The sequence below is a fragment of the Leptodactylus fuscus genome, chromosome 4 (assembly GCF_031893055.1).
Source record: "Leptodactylus fuscus isolate aLepFus1 chromosome 4, aLepFus1.hap2, whole genome shotgun sequence".
In the NCBI taxonomy this organism is placed as follows: Eukaryota; Metazoa; Chordata; class Amphibia; order Anura; family Leptodactylidae; genus Leptodactylus; species Leptodactylus fuscus.
This window is the reverse complement of record NC_134268.1, coordinates 85,391,208-85,410,712: the sequence shown is the minus strand read 5'-3', so window position 1 is coordinate 85,410,712 and position 19,505 is coordinate 85,391,208. Positions and strand designations below refer to the sequence as shown.

General features: G+C 40.2%; 1 protein-coding gene across 1 annotated transcript in view; it reads right to left on the bottom strand.

Moving 5' to 3' along the window:
- Window positions 1-19,505, bottom strand: part of GALR1 (galanin receptor 1) — a 238,113-nt gene that overhangs the window by 51,782 nt on the left and 166,826 nt on the right. Inside the window, exon 2 of the mRNA XM_075270771.1 lies at window positions 17,203-17,268. Coding sequence (XP_075126872.1) covers window positions 17,203-17,268 — 66 coding nt within the window. The remainder of the gene's footprint in view (window positions 1-17,202; window positions 17,269-19,505) is intronic.

Sequence of the window (19,505 nt, the reverse complement as noted above, 5' to 3'; positions counted from 1 at the left end):
TGTTTTTATTTGATACATTCACCTTGTCACTGCAGGCAATCACTGGACTCAAAGGTACTCTGCCATCTATACTAGCATGAGCACCATGGTCAATGATTGACTACAGTGGTCACATGCACCTCATCATTGTAGTAAAGCAAATAAATCGGTGGACAACCCCTTTAAGAAGCATCAATAGTACAATCCACAATATGTAAACTCAGTACTGGGGTCATTTTTTAGATTATAAATTGTTACATTTAAAAATATCAAGTTTCTCCTTAAAAATAGTTTGCATCTAATGTCCAGTAAAAAACGTATAGCTGATTCCCTGCAATCCTGGATCAGACAACTCTTTTTTTTGTTAACTTAATGCATGTTGGGATGTTGATTGATATACAGGTTGGGTAAAACCTTTTTGATTAAAGTAGTTTTAATACAATATAAAAGGAACATAAAAGTAAATATTATACCATAAAGGTACAACCTTCTACAGTAAAGGGGGGAATAAAAACAAATCATGGCTGCCTTCTTCCAAAAACAGTGCCACACTTGTGATGGTTTGTGTCCAGGATTGCAGTACCGCTCCGTTGATGCCAATGAGTTTACAATACAATACCAAACCCAACCTATGGATGTAATGTGGCTTTTGAAAGAAATCTGACATGTTTTTCTAATCCTCAGCAACCCATTCAAAGAGCAAATGCTTTTTAAGTAAATGCTTTTGTTTAATAAGTATACTAGGATTTAGCTCTTCTTTTAGTACAGTAGTATATAAATAATTTAGTTGTATTAAATCAGGTAACTACTGTAACCATCAATTCTTACCTTCAGATCTGTTTATTATAGAAATATAAGCATTGTCTTAGGCCCTTGCAGACAACCATGGCCGTGATCAGTGTGTTATCCATATATTTCATGGATAGCACACTTACCCATTTCTATGAACCCTATGAATTACATGGTTACGTGTGTGGGTCGACAGGTGTTCTATATTTTGTGGCCCAGACAAAAATGTATTATTATTCCTGTCCTATTTCATAGCCCTTGCTTCCGTTGGCTCCTAGTTATTTAATGAAAGGGGCCACAGAAGTACAGCCAGCACTGGCGGCACATGGGTGACATCTGTGCACCACTCGTGCCTTTAATCCATGACCAGCCGGCAAGCACACAATCTGTAACCAGCATAAAAGAAGGAAAAATGTTTGGAGAGCACACATTAACAATTCTCTATTATCTAAAAAGATAAAACATAGCAGTTATTATCTAATATGATGCTTAAAGTGGACCTTTCTTCTGACATTGCCAGTATTGCACACCACAAGAAAGCTGTCAGCGCATTGAATTCAATGCACTGTTAGCTTTGCCAGTATGTACCCCAGTGCCAGAGATGTGCTGTTGTTAGGATTGGGCCCCGCAGGTTGCTATCATAGCGCACAGCGCCACCTGCGGGTCAGTCTAACCATCCAGCTTTCACCTTACTGAGCATGCTCAGACGTATTGAAGCTGCTCACAAGCTAAGTGCCATTTTCCCCCTACTGAGCATAAGTGGTGAGGTCATGGCCACCGCCCCTATTGGGCGGGGGCTTCCCTTTAAATAGTGTGAGCCGACGCCTGCCTGGTGCTCACACTTTGACTAAAATCTCCTCAAAGTCCACGGAGTGAATGACAGTAGTTTTCAGGGATAGGCTCCAGTACTCAGGCAGGTTGTCAGACTAGGCCTCTGTGTGGGGTTTCTCTGCTTCTCCTGGGTGCTGTTAGGTAGGACCTGTAAACCCTGAACTGTCAGAGCTACACCAGGGCTAGGAGCGGTAGACGCCGTTCCAGCTTGTAGATCTGCAGCAGGTATGGTCTCTGATAGCCTATGTGTACTGTCTGACATCATGTATGGCTCAGAGCTGTGTGCGGGGGCATAGGTGTGTGATGTCTCCAAGCTGTGTGCAGGACCATGCAAACTCCCCTAGTAACTCCAAGCTGTGTGCAGGAGAATGTTCTAAACTTCCGTGGTGGCCCCTAGCTGTCGCAGGGGTAAGTGTGTGTGTTTGTTGGCCTGGGGTGAGTGTTAACCCTTGGGAGCCGTGTGTGTTTCACTTGTACTGGTGCACCTGGACAGTGAGCTAAACTGGCAGGGTTTTAGTTGCACCTTGTTCACATGGAGTGTCGCACAGTACACACTGTTCACATTGAGTTCAGGCTGCAGTGTCTTCGCAGCTGTTCACATTAAGTACTGTGCTGCAGTGTCTTTGCAGTAGTTCACATTTCAGTTCAGACATACAGCCGCCCACCATTGGGCCTGTGGTCCTCACTGTAGTGTTCTGTAGTTTAAAAAATTATTTTTATATATATATATATATATATATATATATATATATATATACACAGAACCATAACAGCTGTTAGTTTCGCACTGATATCCCTTCAATGTCAGAAGGGCAGGCCTTATAGCCTAGCAACATGGTTACTCCCAGACAGTACAACGTTATGGAAGTGTACTGTCAAGGGGAGCTTTCCTCACTGCCCAACTGTGGGTTTTGTCTGGTACCAGGGCACATACTGGCAAAGTTGACAGTGCATTGAATTCAGTGCACTGTCAGCTTGCTAGCAGTATATAATACCACCAATGTCAGAGAGTATGAAAGGTGCTCTTTAACTAGACAAATTTAGAGGCTTGCATTAGGGAGTAGGGGTTAGCCATATTAATTTCTATTTGAAGCTAGTAAAAATCGGTTGACACGATGGAATATGGAGAGGAATTTAAGTTTTCTGTCTCAGATTCCTCTACAAATTTTGGCCTTGTGGATCCCACAGCAGAAATGCCTGGTTCAAATCTGTGTTTGGTATTCCGTATGGGGAGTCCACATGGGGACCCCCCAAACGGAATACCGAACAAATTGACAAGCGATGAACAGTGAAAGCAAACGGACCCCATAGACTATAATGGGGTTCGTGTGCTTGCCGCATGCTGCCCGCATGAGTCATGTGGACATGAAAGTAGATCACAAAGTACTTTTCTGTCCGCATGTTCTGTGCGGACACCGCACTAAAAACACATGGACCCCATTATAGTGTATCGGGTCCATGTGTTCTCATAAGCTCTACACTTGTCATTGTGTTTGGTATTCCCTTCGGGGGGAGGGTCCCCATGTGAATTTCTCGAATGGATTACCAAACACAGATGTGAACCAGGCAACAATTGAAACAATGATGTCAACCAGCCAGGTTACTGAAAAAGTTATGCATGATGTTTAAGGGGGCTGTCCTACTGGCAGTGAACAGAGGCATTGTTTTCCTAATTATATCCTGGAAAACAGATTTCCATATTCCCCAGAATCCCCCAGCGGAGCAAAAATGGCTTGTAAGTCTTTATACACTTGCAAAGGTGGCCTGAAAAGGAACTCTTCTTAAGGAGTTTTCTTAGTCCTTTACCCTGGTCTACAGTCTTTCACTTGGCCAGATTTGTTTCCCTATGCTGTGCTGATGAGATCTAACCAGATTGAAACAGTGCTGTCCACAGCTAGGAGTCTGTTCCTTTTGAGATAGATAAATTAGTCTGGCAATAATCCTGCATCATGGTATTAGGCTTACTGAAAAAAATTATGCATGATGTTTAAGGGGGCTGTCCTAGTGGCAGCGAACAGAGGCATTGTTTTCCTAATTACATCTTGGAAAATAGGTTTGCATATTCCCCATAAAGATAATAGGCTTACTTAACTTTCCTCACTCCTACTATTATGTCTTCTATTGAGATGGCAGGTATTTGGAAGAAACAGTCGTACAGATGTGAAATATTCTTTCGATGACATTTGCATGTTAAATATTTCATTATTATTGAAAATAAATGGGTAATTTACATAATGAAATCATTATTCACAGTGAAAGATAGAGATAAAGATTGTGGTCACTGTTCATATTTTCATCGTAAGATAACATATTCATCTTGCTTATTGATATTCATGAATTTTCAAAAGTACTTCAGTCAGCCATTATTTTTCTAATACGCATATAATTTTAAGTGGTAGGAATTAGATTCTAAACGTGAAACTAGTTTAATAAAAGTGTGTGACCTTGTTTAATGGTCACTTGAGGCGATAAGTGAATACAGAGTAATATATCAGAACGGCAGTTTGGTTATTAAGACTGAAATTAAGTATGATTTTATAGGTACAATTCAGCCGACACATACTGAAAACCAATTGAGTGCACTAATATTTTTATAATTCTGAAACTGTCATCACAAATTCAATTTGTAAGATTTCTAAGCAAACTATCAAAACATCAAAGAAAATAGTAGGGGATTTGTGTACACTTAAAATATAACTGTTAATAAATTAAAGTTAAAACATTGTCAAGACCAATTATCAAAAATATTCAAATACACCAAGTATAGTGTGTGTTATTGTCAACCAGTGTGGGGGAACCCAATTTTACAGGAGTAGCACCATATTACTTTGGAGTAGAAACCACCCCATTGGAACAGAATTTCTAAAACCCAGGAGTCCCAATTAATTGAGCTGTGTATTCATCTGCAGATATGTTACTCCCTGGGAGAAAAAGACTAGAGTCGCCCCTATTCAATTAGTTTCTCTAGTAGCCCCTTACGCATATACAATTCCAACTTGCATGCTACATTACCATCATGCAGTTCATTCTACTATGGATGCATTTGGACTAAGGGCAAACTGACTGGGGGTATAATTGACTCTGTCTATGATGAAGTGCTACAGCTGTTTGTTCCCTATGTCAGGGGGTATAATTGAGTCTTATTAAAAGTTATATTTTAAGTGTACACAAATCCCCTACTATTTTCTTTGATACTCTAATTCCTGGTACAAATATTGGCTATATCTGAATAATTAATTTTTGACTCTTCAAACTATCAAAACCACTGACATCACAACTCTTGAACACAACAGCAGAAGAGGATTTTGTAAAAGGAGCCCTGAGCATTCAGTCTTCTAGTTTGAAACTGCACATAGTTCAGTAAGGCCTCATTTACATCTGCGTTGGTAAACTACTGAACGCATTTGGAAGCGGTGTGCAGTGAAAGCACATGGACCCCATAGACTATAATGGGGTCCATGTGCTTGTCACGAGATCTCCACAGGGAATATGCGGACAGGAAAGTAATTCACAATCTACTTTCCTGTCTGCATGACTCATGCGGAGAGCTTGCGGCAAGCACACGACTTTCACTGCACACCACTTGCAAATGCATTCGGTAGTCCGTTTGGGGGCTCCCTATGCGGACTTCCCGAACGGATTACAAAACGCAGATATGAACCAATGGTGAAGTATTAGTTACAGCATTCATTCTAAACAAATGTAAAAACGCTGAAGCATATTTACTAAAGGACTATTGTACCACAGGACCATTTTTCTTTCTTTTTTTTTTTTTCTTTTTTTTTTTCCAGTGACTGCAAGATGAAAAATTAAAGGGGTATTCCCATGTACATAATCATATCTATATATGTAGATAATTAAAAGTTAAACACTTTTTCAATTATAAGTAATTAAAAATTCTGCAGAGTTTTAAATATTTTCTCTAACTTTCTTAGTGGTGACAGCCTGTTGTCTTGATCGTTTGCCAATGGATACGACCACTAATGCAGAAACTTTCTATGGTCTGCGTCTTGTCAGGAACCCAGCTATGATTTTCTTATTGTACCTGGGTTATCAGGCAGGGACACTACATGTATCAGAAGATATCCCGGCCACAATAAAGAAATCATAGCTGATTTTCCGACCTTAGAAAGTTTCTATATTGGTGGTCGTATCCATGGCAACCGATCAAGATAACAGACTGTCACCTCTAAGAAAGTTAGAGAAAATATTTAAAACTCTGCAGAACTTTTAAACTTTAAATCATCTACAAATTAAAAAAATATTATGTAGATGGAATACCCCTTTAAGTTACTTTGCAAATAGTATTGGTTAGCAGCTTCTATGCAGACCTATGAATCCCCAAAGCAATAGAGATGGATCTGATCCTGCTGTCATACCTATACTTCCTCCCATTAGTCTTCTACCTAATGTACATTTAATAGCTTAACAAGAAATAATAGCATACCTCCCAACCGTCCCGATTTCCGCGGGACATTCACGATTTGGGTGACATGTCCCACGGTCCCGGTTGGAGGGAGGTATGTCCTGATTTCAACTCAGATCTGCGAGGACGCAGATCTGAGTTGAACACATATGCGGCTGAAGCAAGGAGCTGACACAGGTCAGCTCCTCGCTTCGCCGCTGCACGCCTCTCTCGCTGACACATGCGGCTGAAGGAAGGAGCTGACCTGTGTCAGCTCCTCGCTTCGCCGCTGCCGCCGGCTCCCGGCTTGTAGACACGGGAGGAGAAGGTAAGTTTAATGTGGAGGTGGAACGTGAATCTGGAGGAGAGGACGGCATGACACTGGGGGCAGAGATGGAGAGGACGGCATGACACTGGGGGCAGAGATGTGGGGACATGAATCTGAGGGCAGAGATGGAAGGGGGACATGAATCTGGGGGCAGAGATGGAAGGGGGACATGAATCTGGGGGCAGAGATGGAGGGGGGACATGAATCTGGGAGCAGAGATGGAAGGGGGACATGAAACTGGGGCAGATGAAGGGTGTATATGAAACTGGGGGAGAGATAGAGGGGGGACATATAATAATTTACGGGTGACTGTAGGAGGATTATACTGTGTGCGGGCACATGAAAAATTAACAAGTGGACAGAGTCAACACAAAGTGGGCGGGGCTAAATTTGCTACGCACGCCGCACATTTTGTCCCTCTTTCACTTATTCAAAAGTTGGGAGGTATGTAATAGGCAGAGGAGAAGACTATACTGCAGTATCAGATTACCCATCATTTGTTATACCACCTAGTACTACATCTTCTTTCTAGGGGTTTCCTTCTTTCAGACCAATATTGAGAGACAAACTCTTTAAGGCAAACACAGTCTTAGTAATGTCAAGGTGACAAGCAACACAATTGGCTATTGGTAAAAGGATTGTAAGTAATTGTAACAATGAGTGTATAAAAACACACTGCATTGTCAGAATTGTGTATGGAATATAATAAACAAGCAGAAAATTGTAATTGTATAGTACCTACTGCTTCTACAGCTTTACACGTTTTTACAGGCCCAAGACATGGCACAAGTGTACACGGTTTTCTTTTATATTCAAATTGACACTTGGATAAAGTGACTAAACAGGTATACAGTCCCCAATATACTCTAGTGTGATGCAGAAAATATACTTCCAGCCGGCAGCCACTAGGAGGGTTCAAATTAAATGTAAAAAAAAATGTCACTTAGGCAAAAAAAAAAAAAGTCATTTAGTTGTATTGTGGAATGCTAGTAGCAAAGAGGAAAAGGATTTACATTTTAATTAAAATGTATTTAAAAAATAGGATCCAGTAAAAAAAAAAACAAAAAAAACACATACTCTAGAGATGAGTGAATATGCTCGATCAATGACCTCTGCTGCATAGCTCCCGCTGCAAAAACACTTCCAGGGCTTCAAATTTTTACTGCCCCTCCCACCTTCCCTGGCGCCGGGAGCTATGCGGTGGAGGTATTCGAGCGAGCATATTCGCTCATCTCTATCCATTTAACTATTAGTGTGGCATGCTGTATGATGGGTAATAATTTTGACAATAAAATTTGAAGAAAAAAGTCACTTGGACACAGGATGAAGTGGGCATCTGCCACAGAGCTGTATGCATGCAAGATTGGCACAGAACAATACACAGTTGTGTCAATTTTTTGATGGCACTGTATGCAAAATAACAATGAACGCCATGGTATTTAAATGCAAGGTTGACCATGAAAGCACTGGTGCAATGAATGCAACTTAATGAGTGTTGCAATGTGTCATTTGTCATTTAATTTTAAGACATGCTGATTGAATGTACAGTCATGAGAAAAACAAAGTATACCGTCTTTGATTTTATGGTTTTATGTATCATGACATAATAAGATACCTGGTCCTTAATAGGTGTTAAAGGGATTTTCCAGGCAAAAAAAATAAAATAAAATAATAATAATAAAATATATATATATATATATATATATATATATATATATATATATATATGTATATATATTTTTAAAATGTCTGTTAGTGTTATTAATGGGTTAAAAGTGCACCCATATAGTTTTAGCAGTATTTTGAGCGAAGTACAGGTATCTGTAGTATGTTCTGCATTTGTTTCCTACTATATAAATTCCTATGTACCTGTCACGTTACCTCCCTGTCACTGTTCTCCCCCTCCTCTCTCACTGTGTTACATCCCCCTCCTTGTCTCCCTAGCTAAACTACATTAAGCTATCTATTCTGCTAGCTAGCTATCCTGCCATCCTGTTCCCAGTCCAATAGCATCATACTTACCTAGCTTCCAATGTGAGAGCCGGTTCCTCTTCTCCTTTTCACTGTGCACGGTCTGGAGATGCTGCACACAGACCGCAATGGACTGTGCATATGTTGATCTCATCCTCCAGACTGTGCAGCTGCTTCAAGAGAAGAGGACAGGAGGTCCCGTTCCAGACACAGGAAGACATGTAAGTATTGATGAGGATGGGGGGAGGAGGGATTGCTGGTGACGTTCCATTTCTGAAGCGGTGAAATGGAACGTCACCAAAAATTTTCACAGTTTGCTGTTCTGGGGCATTCAGACCTATGTTAACAAAATCAAATAAAAAAAGACATCAGCAATGACTTTAGAGAAGCACTTGCTGATCATGCTGAATTTGAGAAAAGGCTACAAGATTATTTTCAAAAATTTGAAGACAAAAATTCTAGTTAGATAAAATTCAAGACATCAGATGATTTTCCCAGGAGTGAAAGTCCCATCAAATTCATCCCAAGATCATTCAGAGGTACGGCTTTAGATACCCCAGTTAGCTTGTAAAATATTCAAGTTTATGGCAATACTATTAGAACAAAACTGAAAAAATCTTGCTTGAAAGGGTTGCAAAGAGAAAACTTCTTTCTAAAAAGAACACAGAAGTATGAACTAAGTTTGTAAAGTTGCATTTGAACAAACCTAAAGGCTTCTGTAAAAATGTCCTTTAAAAAGAGACCAAAGTAGATATATTAGGTGAGTGGTGGTCCGCCAGTAACCAAAGAGTGTTTCAGTACTAATAGAAGCACTTATTGTTACTGGTGGTTCTGAGGAGTGAGCGGTGAGTATGCTTTTCAGTGCTCACCACTTGTAGGAATGCCTGCTAATTCTCCATGCTGTGTAGTGGTGTTAGGGACACATTATGTGCACTAGCACCAGGAGCAGAAAAGTCCCAAGAGCAGGGTGTACTATGTGTTCCTCATGACTGTACATATCCCAGAGCTTATTTCACAGCTTCCAGTCCTCCTTTCCACCAACTGAGCAAAACTAACCAGAGACCAGGTTTTGAGTTGTAAGTGAGGGATGGGGGTGCAGTGACCCACTCAAAGGTCGGGGAGGGCCGCTGAGAGTGAGGTCAGTAGATGGCACTAGGCATAGAGTGACAAGTGCTTATCAAGGTTTAAAGAATATGCTCTTGATCATTCCAAATAAAAAAGTTCCAAGAAAAGTTTATCTTGTTGTTCATTGTTTTTCCTGCCATTATTTTCAAGAATGATTGTGGGTGAATGATGACATCATTGAACTTTTTACAACATTGCAGTTGCATCTTAATATTGCCAATGCATTTTATTCTGCTTCAACATTCATTTTCTTCTAAACAAGCTTAGTGTTTTTTATCTTATTATGTCAGAAGACTTTTATGCTGGTTTCCAACAGAGCAACATTACAGTTACCATTGTTCAAGAAGAGAATTAATGTAATTAGTATATAATTATTTCCCAAATGTTCCTATGTAAAGAATGCAAAACATATAATCTTGTAGAACGTTCAATTACAAGAAAACTACTCTATTTCATTTTTAAGGACAATTACTTAGAACAGCAACAAATACAAAGGAGCAGAATACTTTAGATTTGGTGAACCTTTCATTTCAGCTGAATATGGGTAGAACAGTTATACTGAAGCATTTGTTCATGTAATAGTGAAAGAGCCATAGATGTTAATTGACATACTACAAGATCATCTTCATTTGCAAATATAACCTTATAGAGGGGTGGTCCTACAGCAACAGGGTACATGTGGAAAGGATGGGAGTAAAGATGAGCGAACACTAAAATGTTCGAGGTTCGAAATCCGATTCGAACAGCCGCTCACTGTTCGAGTGTTCGAACGGGTTTCGAACCCCATTATAGTCTATGGGGAACATATACTCGTTAAGGGGGAAACCCAAATCCGTCTCAGGATGGTCACCAAGTCCACTATGACACTAAAGGAAATGATACCAACACCCTGGAATGACACTGGGACAGCAGGGGAAGCATGTCTGGGGGCATATAAGTCACTTTATTACATGGAAATCCCTGTCAGCTTGTGATTGTCACAAGCTAACTTTTTCCCATAGGAATGCATTGGCCAACGTTGATTGGCCAGCCTTCAGAATTCGGCCAATCAGCGCTGGCTCTTCCGGAGGAGGCGGAGTCTAAGATCGCTCCACACCAGTCTCCATTCAGGATCGACCTTAAACTCCGCCTCCTCCGGCAGAGCCAGCGCTGATTGGCTGGAGACTGGCCAATGCATTCCTATGGGTATGCGGTGATACAGCCGAGCTGAGCGAGTGCGCACACTCACCACTGCTGTGCAGAGACCAGCACACACTCAGCTCTGCTGATTCTGTATACTGGCCAATCAACGCTGGCCAATGCCAGCGGTGATGCAGCCGAGCTGAGCGAGTGCACACACTCACCACTGCTGTGCAGAGACCGGCACACACTCAGCTCTGCTGATTCTGTATACTGGCCAATCAACGCTGGCCAATGCCAGCGGTGATGCAGCCGAGCTGAGCGAGTGCACACACTCACCACTGCTGTGCAGAGACCGGCACACACTCAGCACTGCTGATTCTGTATACTGATTCTGTATACTGGCCAATCAACGCTGGCCAATGCCAGCGGTGATGCAGCCGAGCTGAGCGAGTGCACACACTCACCACTGCTGTGCAGAGACCGGCACACACTCAGCACTGCTGATTCTGTATACTGATTCTGTATACTGGCCAATCAACGCTGGCCAATGCCAGCGGTGATGCAGAGCTGAGTGTGTGCTGAGCTCGCACAGCAGTGCTGACCGGCACACGGTGTAGTTGAGCAGAACTGGCTCAACAATGTGAGTCTCTGCATAGCAGTGGTGAGTGTGTGCACTCGCTCAGCTCTGCTGCATCACCGCATACCCATAGGAATGCATTGGCCAGCCTTCGGCAAATCAGCGCTGGCTCTGCCGGAGGAGGTGGAGTCTAAGATCGCTCCACACTAGTCTCCATTCAGGTCCGACCTTAGACTCTGCCTCCTCCGGCAGAGCCAGCGCTGATTGGCTGGAGACTGGCCAATGCATTCCTATGGGTATGCGGTGATGCAGACGAGCTGAGCGAGTGCACACACTCACCACTGCTGTGCAGAGACCGGCACACACTCAGCTCTGCTGATTCTGTATACTGGCCAATCAACGCTGGCCAATGCCAGCGGTGATGCAGAGCTGAGTGTGTGCCGAGCTCGCACAGCAGTGCTGACCGGCACACAGTGTAGTTGAGCAGAACTGGCTCAACACTGTGAGTCTCTGCACGTCTTCTGTATCTCATTCGGCCAATCAACGCTGCTCAATGCATTCCTATGGGAAAAAGTTTATCTCACAAAAAACACAATTACACACCCGATAGAGCCCCAAAAAGTTATTTTTAATAACATTCCCACATAAATAAAGGTTATCCCTAGCTATCAATGCCTGTACAGCTATCCCTGTCTCATAGTCACAAAGTTCACATTCTCATATGACCCGGATTTGAAATCCACTATTCGTCTAAAATGGGGGTCACCTGATTTCGGCAGCCAATGACTTTTTCCAATTTTTTTCAATGCCCCCGTTGTCGTAGTTCCTGTCCCACCTCCCCTGCGCTGTTATTGGTGCAAAAAATGTGCCAGGGAAGGTGGGAGGGGAATCGAGTAATGGCGCACTTTACCACGCGGTGTTCAATTCGATTCGAACATGGCGAACAGCGTGATATCCGATCGAACATGTGTTCGATAGAACACTGTTCACTCATCTCTAGATGGGAGTAGAAGTAGACAGCATAGAGATGGTAGTCCTGTGTCATGTTCTGGACTAATCATGGTGTGAAAAGTGAATGGACTTTGCTTTACCAAACCTTCCTCTATTCTAGGACTGGTGCAGGGATTAAGGGGTTGCAGTAAGGAAGTGGTGCTGGTTATTCCCCTGGGGCACAAACAATATAGTGTCTCCTGGCATGTGAAAGGTGGCTACCAAATCTCTTAGGGTGCAAAATAAGTAGGAGACATTCTTATCTTACAATGTCCAATTGTGGAGTCAGAGGTATAACATGAATCTTCAGAGCCCCAACTGGAATGTGTTGTTTATAGTACAAATCCCCTCACATTGGGAAAAGACATGTTATAATTCCTATCGTGGATTATAACCCAGGTGCGACCACACCATTTGTACCGACTTGAGTTACGCTTAAGTTGAAACTTTAGGTTTTAAAAATGCAGCATATATAGACCCATATTTAAAGACCAAGTGAACAACAGACACAGGTGAGGCAGGCCTACATCAGCTAAGATCCACCTTCCTGCCAGGACATTGTGGTACAAACCATAATAATATGGGAACCAGTTCCAGACTGTTTAGCCCCGGGATTAAAGGCAATACAGTAATATTGTATAAATCACAATACACAACAGACCCTTGCTGGAAAATATTGCAGAGATATTAGGAAAATATAAAACAGTACAATGTCTTATAAAATAATGAAAACTATTATTTTGAATGTTTGGCCCACCTTCCCCCCTAGGTCCCATAAATGACTCTGGCTTCAACTTTTGTCTATCGCTAAGTCTTTGATTCCCTTATACTGGGCATCTGAATTTCCTCCTACAGTATCTCACTTTCTATGGAAAGTCTCTCAAGTAGTCCATATGGAGGAACTTTCCCACTTTGATCTTCGCACTCACCAGAATTCAGCTCTATGTGGGTGCCATGGTATACTTTCTCTAAAGCATTCATTGCTCCCCCCCCTTCACGTTCCGATTCCCGTTATCTTTCATTGCTCACTTTGGGGTTATTTACCAACACTATTGAATGTCTTATTTGTGGCTGTATCACCACGCTTATTAATTTCAACGATGTATGTTCATTGGTGTTAATTTGAAAATCCAATAAAATGTTATTTACAAAAAAAATAAAATAATGCACACTATATAAGTATTTTGTTATATAAAACACCTCCAAATAATTATATTCTTCAATAGTAGTAGTCTAGAAAAAGAAGAGGTTCAATATACATTGCCTAGAAAGCAAAGGTTATTTTCTTCTAAATTGGCAGAAATGCTAATATTGTTCATTGTAACATATGACTGTGTTCAGCATCTATTCACTAAAAGTCAGTGAACGGTGGAGAAAATCTTTTTTTCCATCTTCTCTGTTTTAATCAAGCTACATTTTGACACTTTTGATTAATTTCTTCTCCTTTCTAGCATACAGATGTGTCCACACTCAACTGATCTCAAATTTGGTTACAGATTCCAATTTGTCTTAAAATGAGTTCAACACAATATCAGGACATGCTACCAAAAGCCTTTCTATCCTTTGTCATCTCCTGACACGGATATCTGGACTTGTCCTGCCAAAATGTTGGCTTGCTTTATTTCATAAAAACAGGCCGCGCTATGAAGCCCTTTAAGATCCCATCATTTAGGCATACAAACTGGAAGGTGCTCACTTTGTTAGCAGAGTAACTAAAAACCTAACAGTATTTAATACTAACAGGTAAAGTAGCATACACAAAATGCACATAATGCTACATCTGCACCAATATGTCTGTTAAAAAATGGATCAGTTCTATGACGGACACAAACAGAGCTCAAGGGACCTCATTGACTATAATCCAATCCAGTTTTTTTTCTTTTAAACTGTTTTTTAAAAACTGAACTCGCTGGACAAAAAAGTAGTGTGTGCAGCACTTTTTCCTCCAACAATTTGGGTCTCCAGATGAACATAGCCTTATGGACCATAATCAAAGTAAAAGATACAAATCTGTGGAAAGCATATGACATAAGCACATGAGGAACGGTGTGTTAATCAAAACACAGTGGATAGATAGGTAAACTGCAGGGAATATAACAGACAATGGGGGGCTAAGGACAAAAAACTGTTTTCTTATACAGACAAAAAGGAGACAAAGCGATGACAATTTATTGTTACAAATGTCATCTAAGTATGATGCAAAATCCAGACTCTACATTCCAAACTTCATAACTAACTATTGCTTGGAAACAACACGCTGAGCAATCAAAAGTTGGAAATGCCAACATGTTCTTCTAAAGAGGCAAAAACATTCATGTTGTTTATTGCAACATATGATTTTGTTTAGGTTCTATTAACCAACAGGCAATGAACAGTGGATATAATTTTTCTATTATAATCTCTGTTATAGTAAAGTCAGGTTTTGATGCTTAGAATTAATCCCATTCACCTTTTCAGCATGGATATGGACTATGCCAATCAAATTCACCAATCTGATTTATTTTTATTTTTTTACTTAATTTAATAGATATGTTGTGCACATATCTGCTGAGTTTCTTTCATTGATCTATGTTCAAAGGCTAATGTCATCAAGTTTATTTTAGCTTCACAGTATAGTAAATGTCATTGCTTTTCCCATTAAGTATATATACATTGTAAAGAGGCTTTTATAGGATTGTCACAGATTGTGCTGCAGATTTGATTCTGATTTCATTCTACCAATGACTTGGTTTGGACATAGATTATTGTTAAATAAATAAATAAATAAATAAGAACTTTAACCACTTCAGTACCAGGCCAATTTGTGCTCCAGGACTGGACACATTTTTCGAGTTTTTGTATGTGCGGTTTTTAGGGCTGTAACATTTTTATCATTGTGCTATTCAACTAATTTCAGTGTCTTTTTTTTCAGTGACACACAGGGATTTTTTTATATGTTGTTTTTATTTTTTCATGTGTGTTAATTCTTTTTTTTTTTTTATATCCGGGAAAATATAAACAAAAGAGGAGGGAAAACGAGACTGTCTTATAATTCTCTTTTTGTTTTTATTTAATAACACAAAGTACTACAAAAGAACTTCTAAAAATATTTCTACTCTCGATTACGGTAATTTTTATTTTGTATGGTGTCGTCAGGGGTGGGGCTATAACCTTTTAATAAGGGCATGTTATTGACATATTAAATATAAATATATATATATATATATATATATATATATATATATATATATATTTTTTTTTTGTATCTCATTGCCCTCTCTCAGCCTACTAGCAGATCACTATGTGCCCCTCTAGACAAGCTTCAGCTGAATGACATATGTAATAGTGGTTCTCCTATGTCAGTTGAGGCGGTCTTACAACACTTGCCGAACTTCCAGCCTTCTTCACTGCACTTTCAACATCTGAAACATTGTATAACTACCTTCTTGAGAAACACTGTTGTGAGCACCAGCCTGACAACTTTGAACAGCTTCTGTACACTGCCAACTCTCGCCTATTATGTAGAACCTCTCATCTCCTACAAAAATTCATTGACAAGTTGGATATTATAAAACCGGCCTTCCTTACTACATGGGATAGGAAGGTGAATATCTCCCTTTCTCTAGAAGCAATAATAACTGTTCTTCAACACTCCCATGGATTTTCGACTTGCATCCGTAAACAAGAAAATCATCTCAAACTATTACCATAATGGTACCGCACTCCAGATTGGTTATAATGTAAGAATCTCACCCTCACAAATGTATGTTGGCGCTGCCATAATGGTCCTGGCACTTGCTTGCACCTATAGTGGGAATGTTCCCTTATAACTCCTTTCTGGGCCCATGTAGAAAACCATATCAGAATGATCTCATCTCTGGATTTTGCTCTTTCTCTGGCTATAATCTTCCTGTTGCAGAACTTGCAGCATTATAACCCCAAGAAGAACCCACTTATAACTCATCTGATTGAGGCGTCAAAACTACTGATTCCCCTTCACTAGCTACAGAGCTCCCCTCCATGAATATAAGAATAGGAAGCCAAGCTGGATGAGGAGATCTCACCCTGAATTCCTGCGGATTTGATCCCCGTGGCTGAACCTACCCCCGACTTGAGGTGGAGTCGGTGCCCTGTGCTTCTCCCTGTTTATACTGATGAACCTCGGGGGACCTGATGAGGAATCTCCTGACTATTATTCTCTTTTTCTCTTTCTCACTTTTCTTTCCCTTTCTTACTTCCTCTATCTCATTCTTTCTCACCCTCCCTCCCTACCCTTTTTCTTACCCTCTTGCTCTACTCCTCTCCCCCAACCCCTCCTCCTTTTGCCTTGTTTTGTCATGTGTACTTTTTTGATTAAGTTTTGTTTGACTTGCTGTTCTTTTTTTTGTCATTATATCATGATTCTATTCCAGTGGCACACACATGCTTCTTTATGTTTATCTGTACATTCCTGACTTTTTTGCATTTATATGCTTTCTCATTTTCCTTATAGTATCTCCTACTGATGTGTAATTTATTTAATCTACTGCTCTAGGTACTGCACTTTTATTCTTTAGCACCTTTCGTCTGGCTTCAGACTGCACTTCATTGAGATGGAGCATATCTTTATATTTTGTACCTGATGTACTTGCCTGGAACTGTGAGCCGTTTTGCATCTGTTACATTTTGACCTTGTATTGTATTGCTTGTATATGTCTTTCTCATTTGAAAATAAAAAAAAACTTTTGTATCAAATGTAACTGTAGCATATAGCTACTGGATAACTTGGCCAGTGATACAGTAGTGTGTGTGTGTGTATATATATATATATATATATATATATATATATATACACTGTATATTTTAGTTACATAGTAGATGAGGTTGGATAAAAACATTAGTCCATCAAGTCTAACCTATAACCCTACAATCCCTACAGTGGTGATCCAGTGGAAGGCAAAAAACCCCATGAGGCTCATGCCAATTGCCCTATTTCAGGGGGAAAAAAAATCCTTCCTGGCTCCAAATCTGGCAGTCAGTATAAAACCCTGGATAGTCGATTGATACAATGTGTTTGTGAAAACAAAACTTATAAGTATCTCAGTTACTTTCCAAAGTATAGATTACCTTTTTCTTTGATGCCTCTGACTTCTTTGACATGTTCCTTAACTTTTTATGCAAATGATTAAGAACCTGCAATCATAAGAAATGAAGAATCTCATTAATATCACTCAATATATAGTATATGACAGTAACTCTTCAGGATAATAGACCTGTAAGATGTCTGGGCATCTTTTCGTTCTTTGAGAACCTCCTGTACATACTGTATTTGTATTTTTTAAAGCAGTTTTCTAGGACTTAGGATAAGGCCACATATTCAGATCTTTGGGCATCTGCTGTAAATGTACAGCACTGTGTTTGGTATGTACACCTCTCCAAGAGGGCAATTGTTCGGGAGTACAGGTGTCAGACCCCTGCCATTCTTTAATCGATAGCATATTCTACAGATAGGTAACTAATTAATAAGTCTTGGAAAATCCATTTAATATAAATAATCAAAAATACTGTAAGACAAGTTTAGAAACATTTTAAATGTTTAAATATTTTTGTAATTCTTTGGAAAGATCTTTCAACTATTCAAAGCAATAGAAGGAGATCCATGTTTATTTTAAGTGGCACATATAAGATACAGTGCTGTTCCTATCAGCCAACTTTAATGTATGCTCGTAAAATCTAATATGCTTGCTGTCCATGAACTAAGGCCTCTTGAAGACGACCGTGGGTGAGATCAGTTTGCTATCCATATTTTCTCCAGATAACATACTGACCCATTCATTTTAACTGATCAGTGTGCATGCTGCAAAATATAGAGCAGGTCCTAGTTTGTTCATTGTTTGTGGAACGGACTCACCCATGTGGGGATGCTTTTTCTTTGGCTGGGCGCTCACTGGCACTCCAGAAGCCCCCCATATGTTTGGCGTTTACATTGCTTAATATGATACTTGCCTCGAATTCTCTATCGTAGTTATATCTGCTCTCTTGACTTTAATCTTTTGCTTTGAACCGTGTGAATGTGGACTGTGGCAGGATTGTTAGTAGCATGATTGAGAATATTGGCTCTCTATATCCCCCCACACCTTTTAACTTTTCAAATTGATGTATATTCTCTATTTTGGGCTTTGTCCTGCTACTTTACAACTTTTTATTCCCTCTTGGCCTCTCCATTTCGTGTGTACCTCCACACATTTTTGGTCCCCCCTGTATGACAACTTAACCATAGTAAGGGAGCCTTCACACGGAGTATACACTTCGCTCATTCTGAACGTAAATCTCGTTCAGAAGGAGCGCATAAAAAACAGCTCCCATTGACATGGGTGCCGGCATATGTGAGTATCACACTGAAAGCAATACTGAAAAAAGCCTCCAATTAATTTCAATGGGTAGCGCTTGTATGCCGGCACCCATTCAAGTCAATTGGAGCTGGTTTTTACGCACTCATTCTGAACGAGTTTTACATTCAGAATGAGCGGAGCGTATACTCCGTGTGAAGGCTCCCTAAGTCATCTTTCTTTTGTTTCAGGGGACCGCCGTGTCCCATTATGCTAGTTTCCCTGATGGGTTCAGTTATTTATGGTGTTTTTGAGGTCCACAGATTTCTTGCTTGTGGTGGTCATAATATTTTAACGTTAGTATTTCATGTGTTTTATTGGCATGTGTCTTACACTTTGTCTTCAAAAAAGGAATTTGCGGACCGCTAAATATACACAGTCATCTGCAACCAGCCTAAAAGACAGTATGGATCTTTGAAGCTCTACACTGGAAATTGTCTACATGCATTTATATGCATAAAAAAATGACACATAGAAATATAACATGCGAGTTCACAAGAACTAATTGTACATATTACTAAGTAACTCGGGGGGTAAAAATTTTTGGAGGCTGTATAATCTATATAGCTATGATGTTAAACATTGAGGATGAAGGGGAAGCATTCTAAAAAAGTCCACGTGCAATTAACTGGTTTAGAACAGAATGTAGGATTACTAATAATTGAAATTATAACACAAAAAGGGTGCCCTCAAAAAAAAAAAAAGCACCCCTTTTTGTGTTATAGTTTAGAACAGAATGAAAGGGAAGCATTAGGGTTGAGCGATCGGGATCGGAAAAGATCAGATTCCGATCAGCGATCGAGTAAATTTCACGATCGAGATCGGAATTCCGACCCATTCTTTTCTAGTGGGATCGAGATTGGAGGTTATCTCAAGATCGGCTCAACCTTAAAAGTGACTTTTCCCATAGAAAAGCATTGACTAGGGTTGAAGATTGGGATCGAAAAAGATCGGATTCCGATCAGCGATCGAGCAAATTTCACGATCGAGATCGGGATCAAGATCGGCTGGAAAATGATTGGAAATCGGATTTTAAAATCG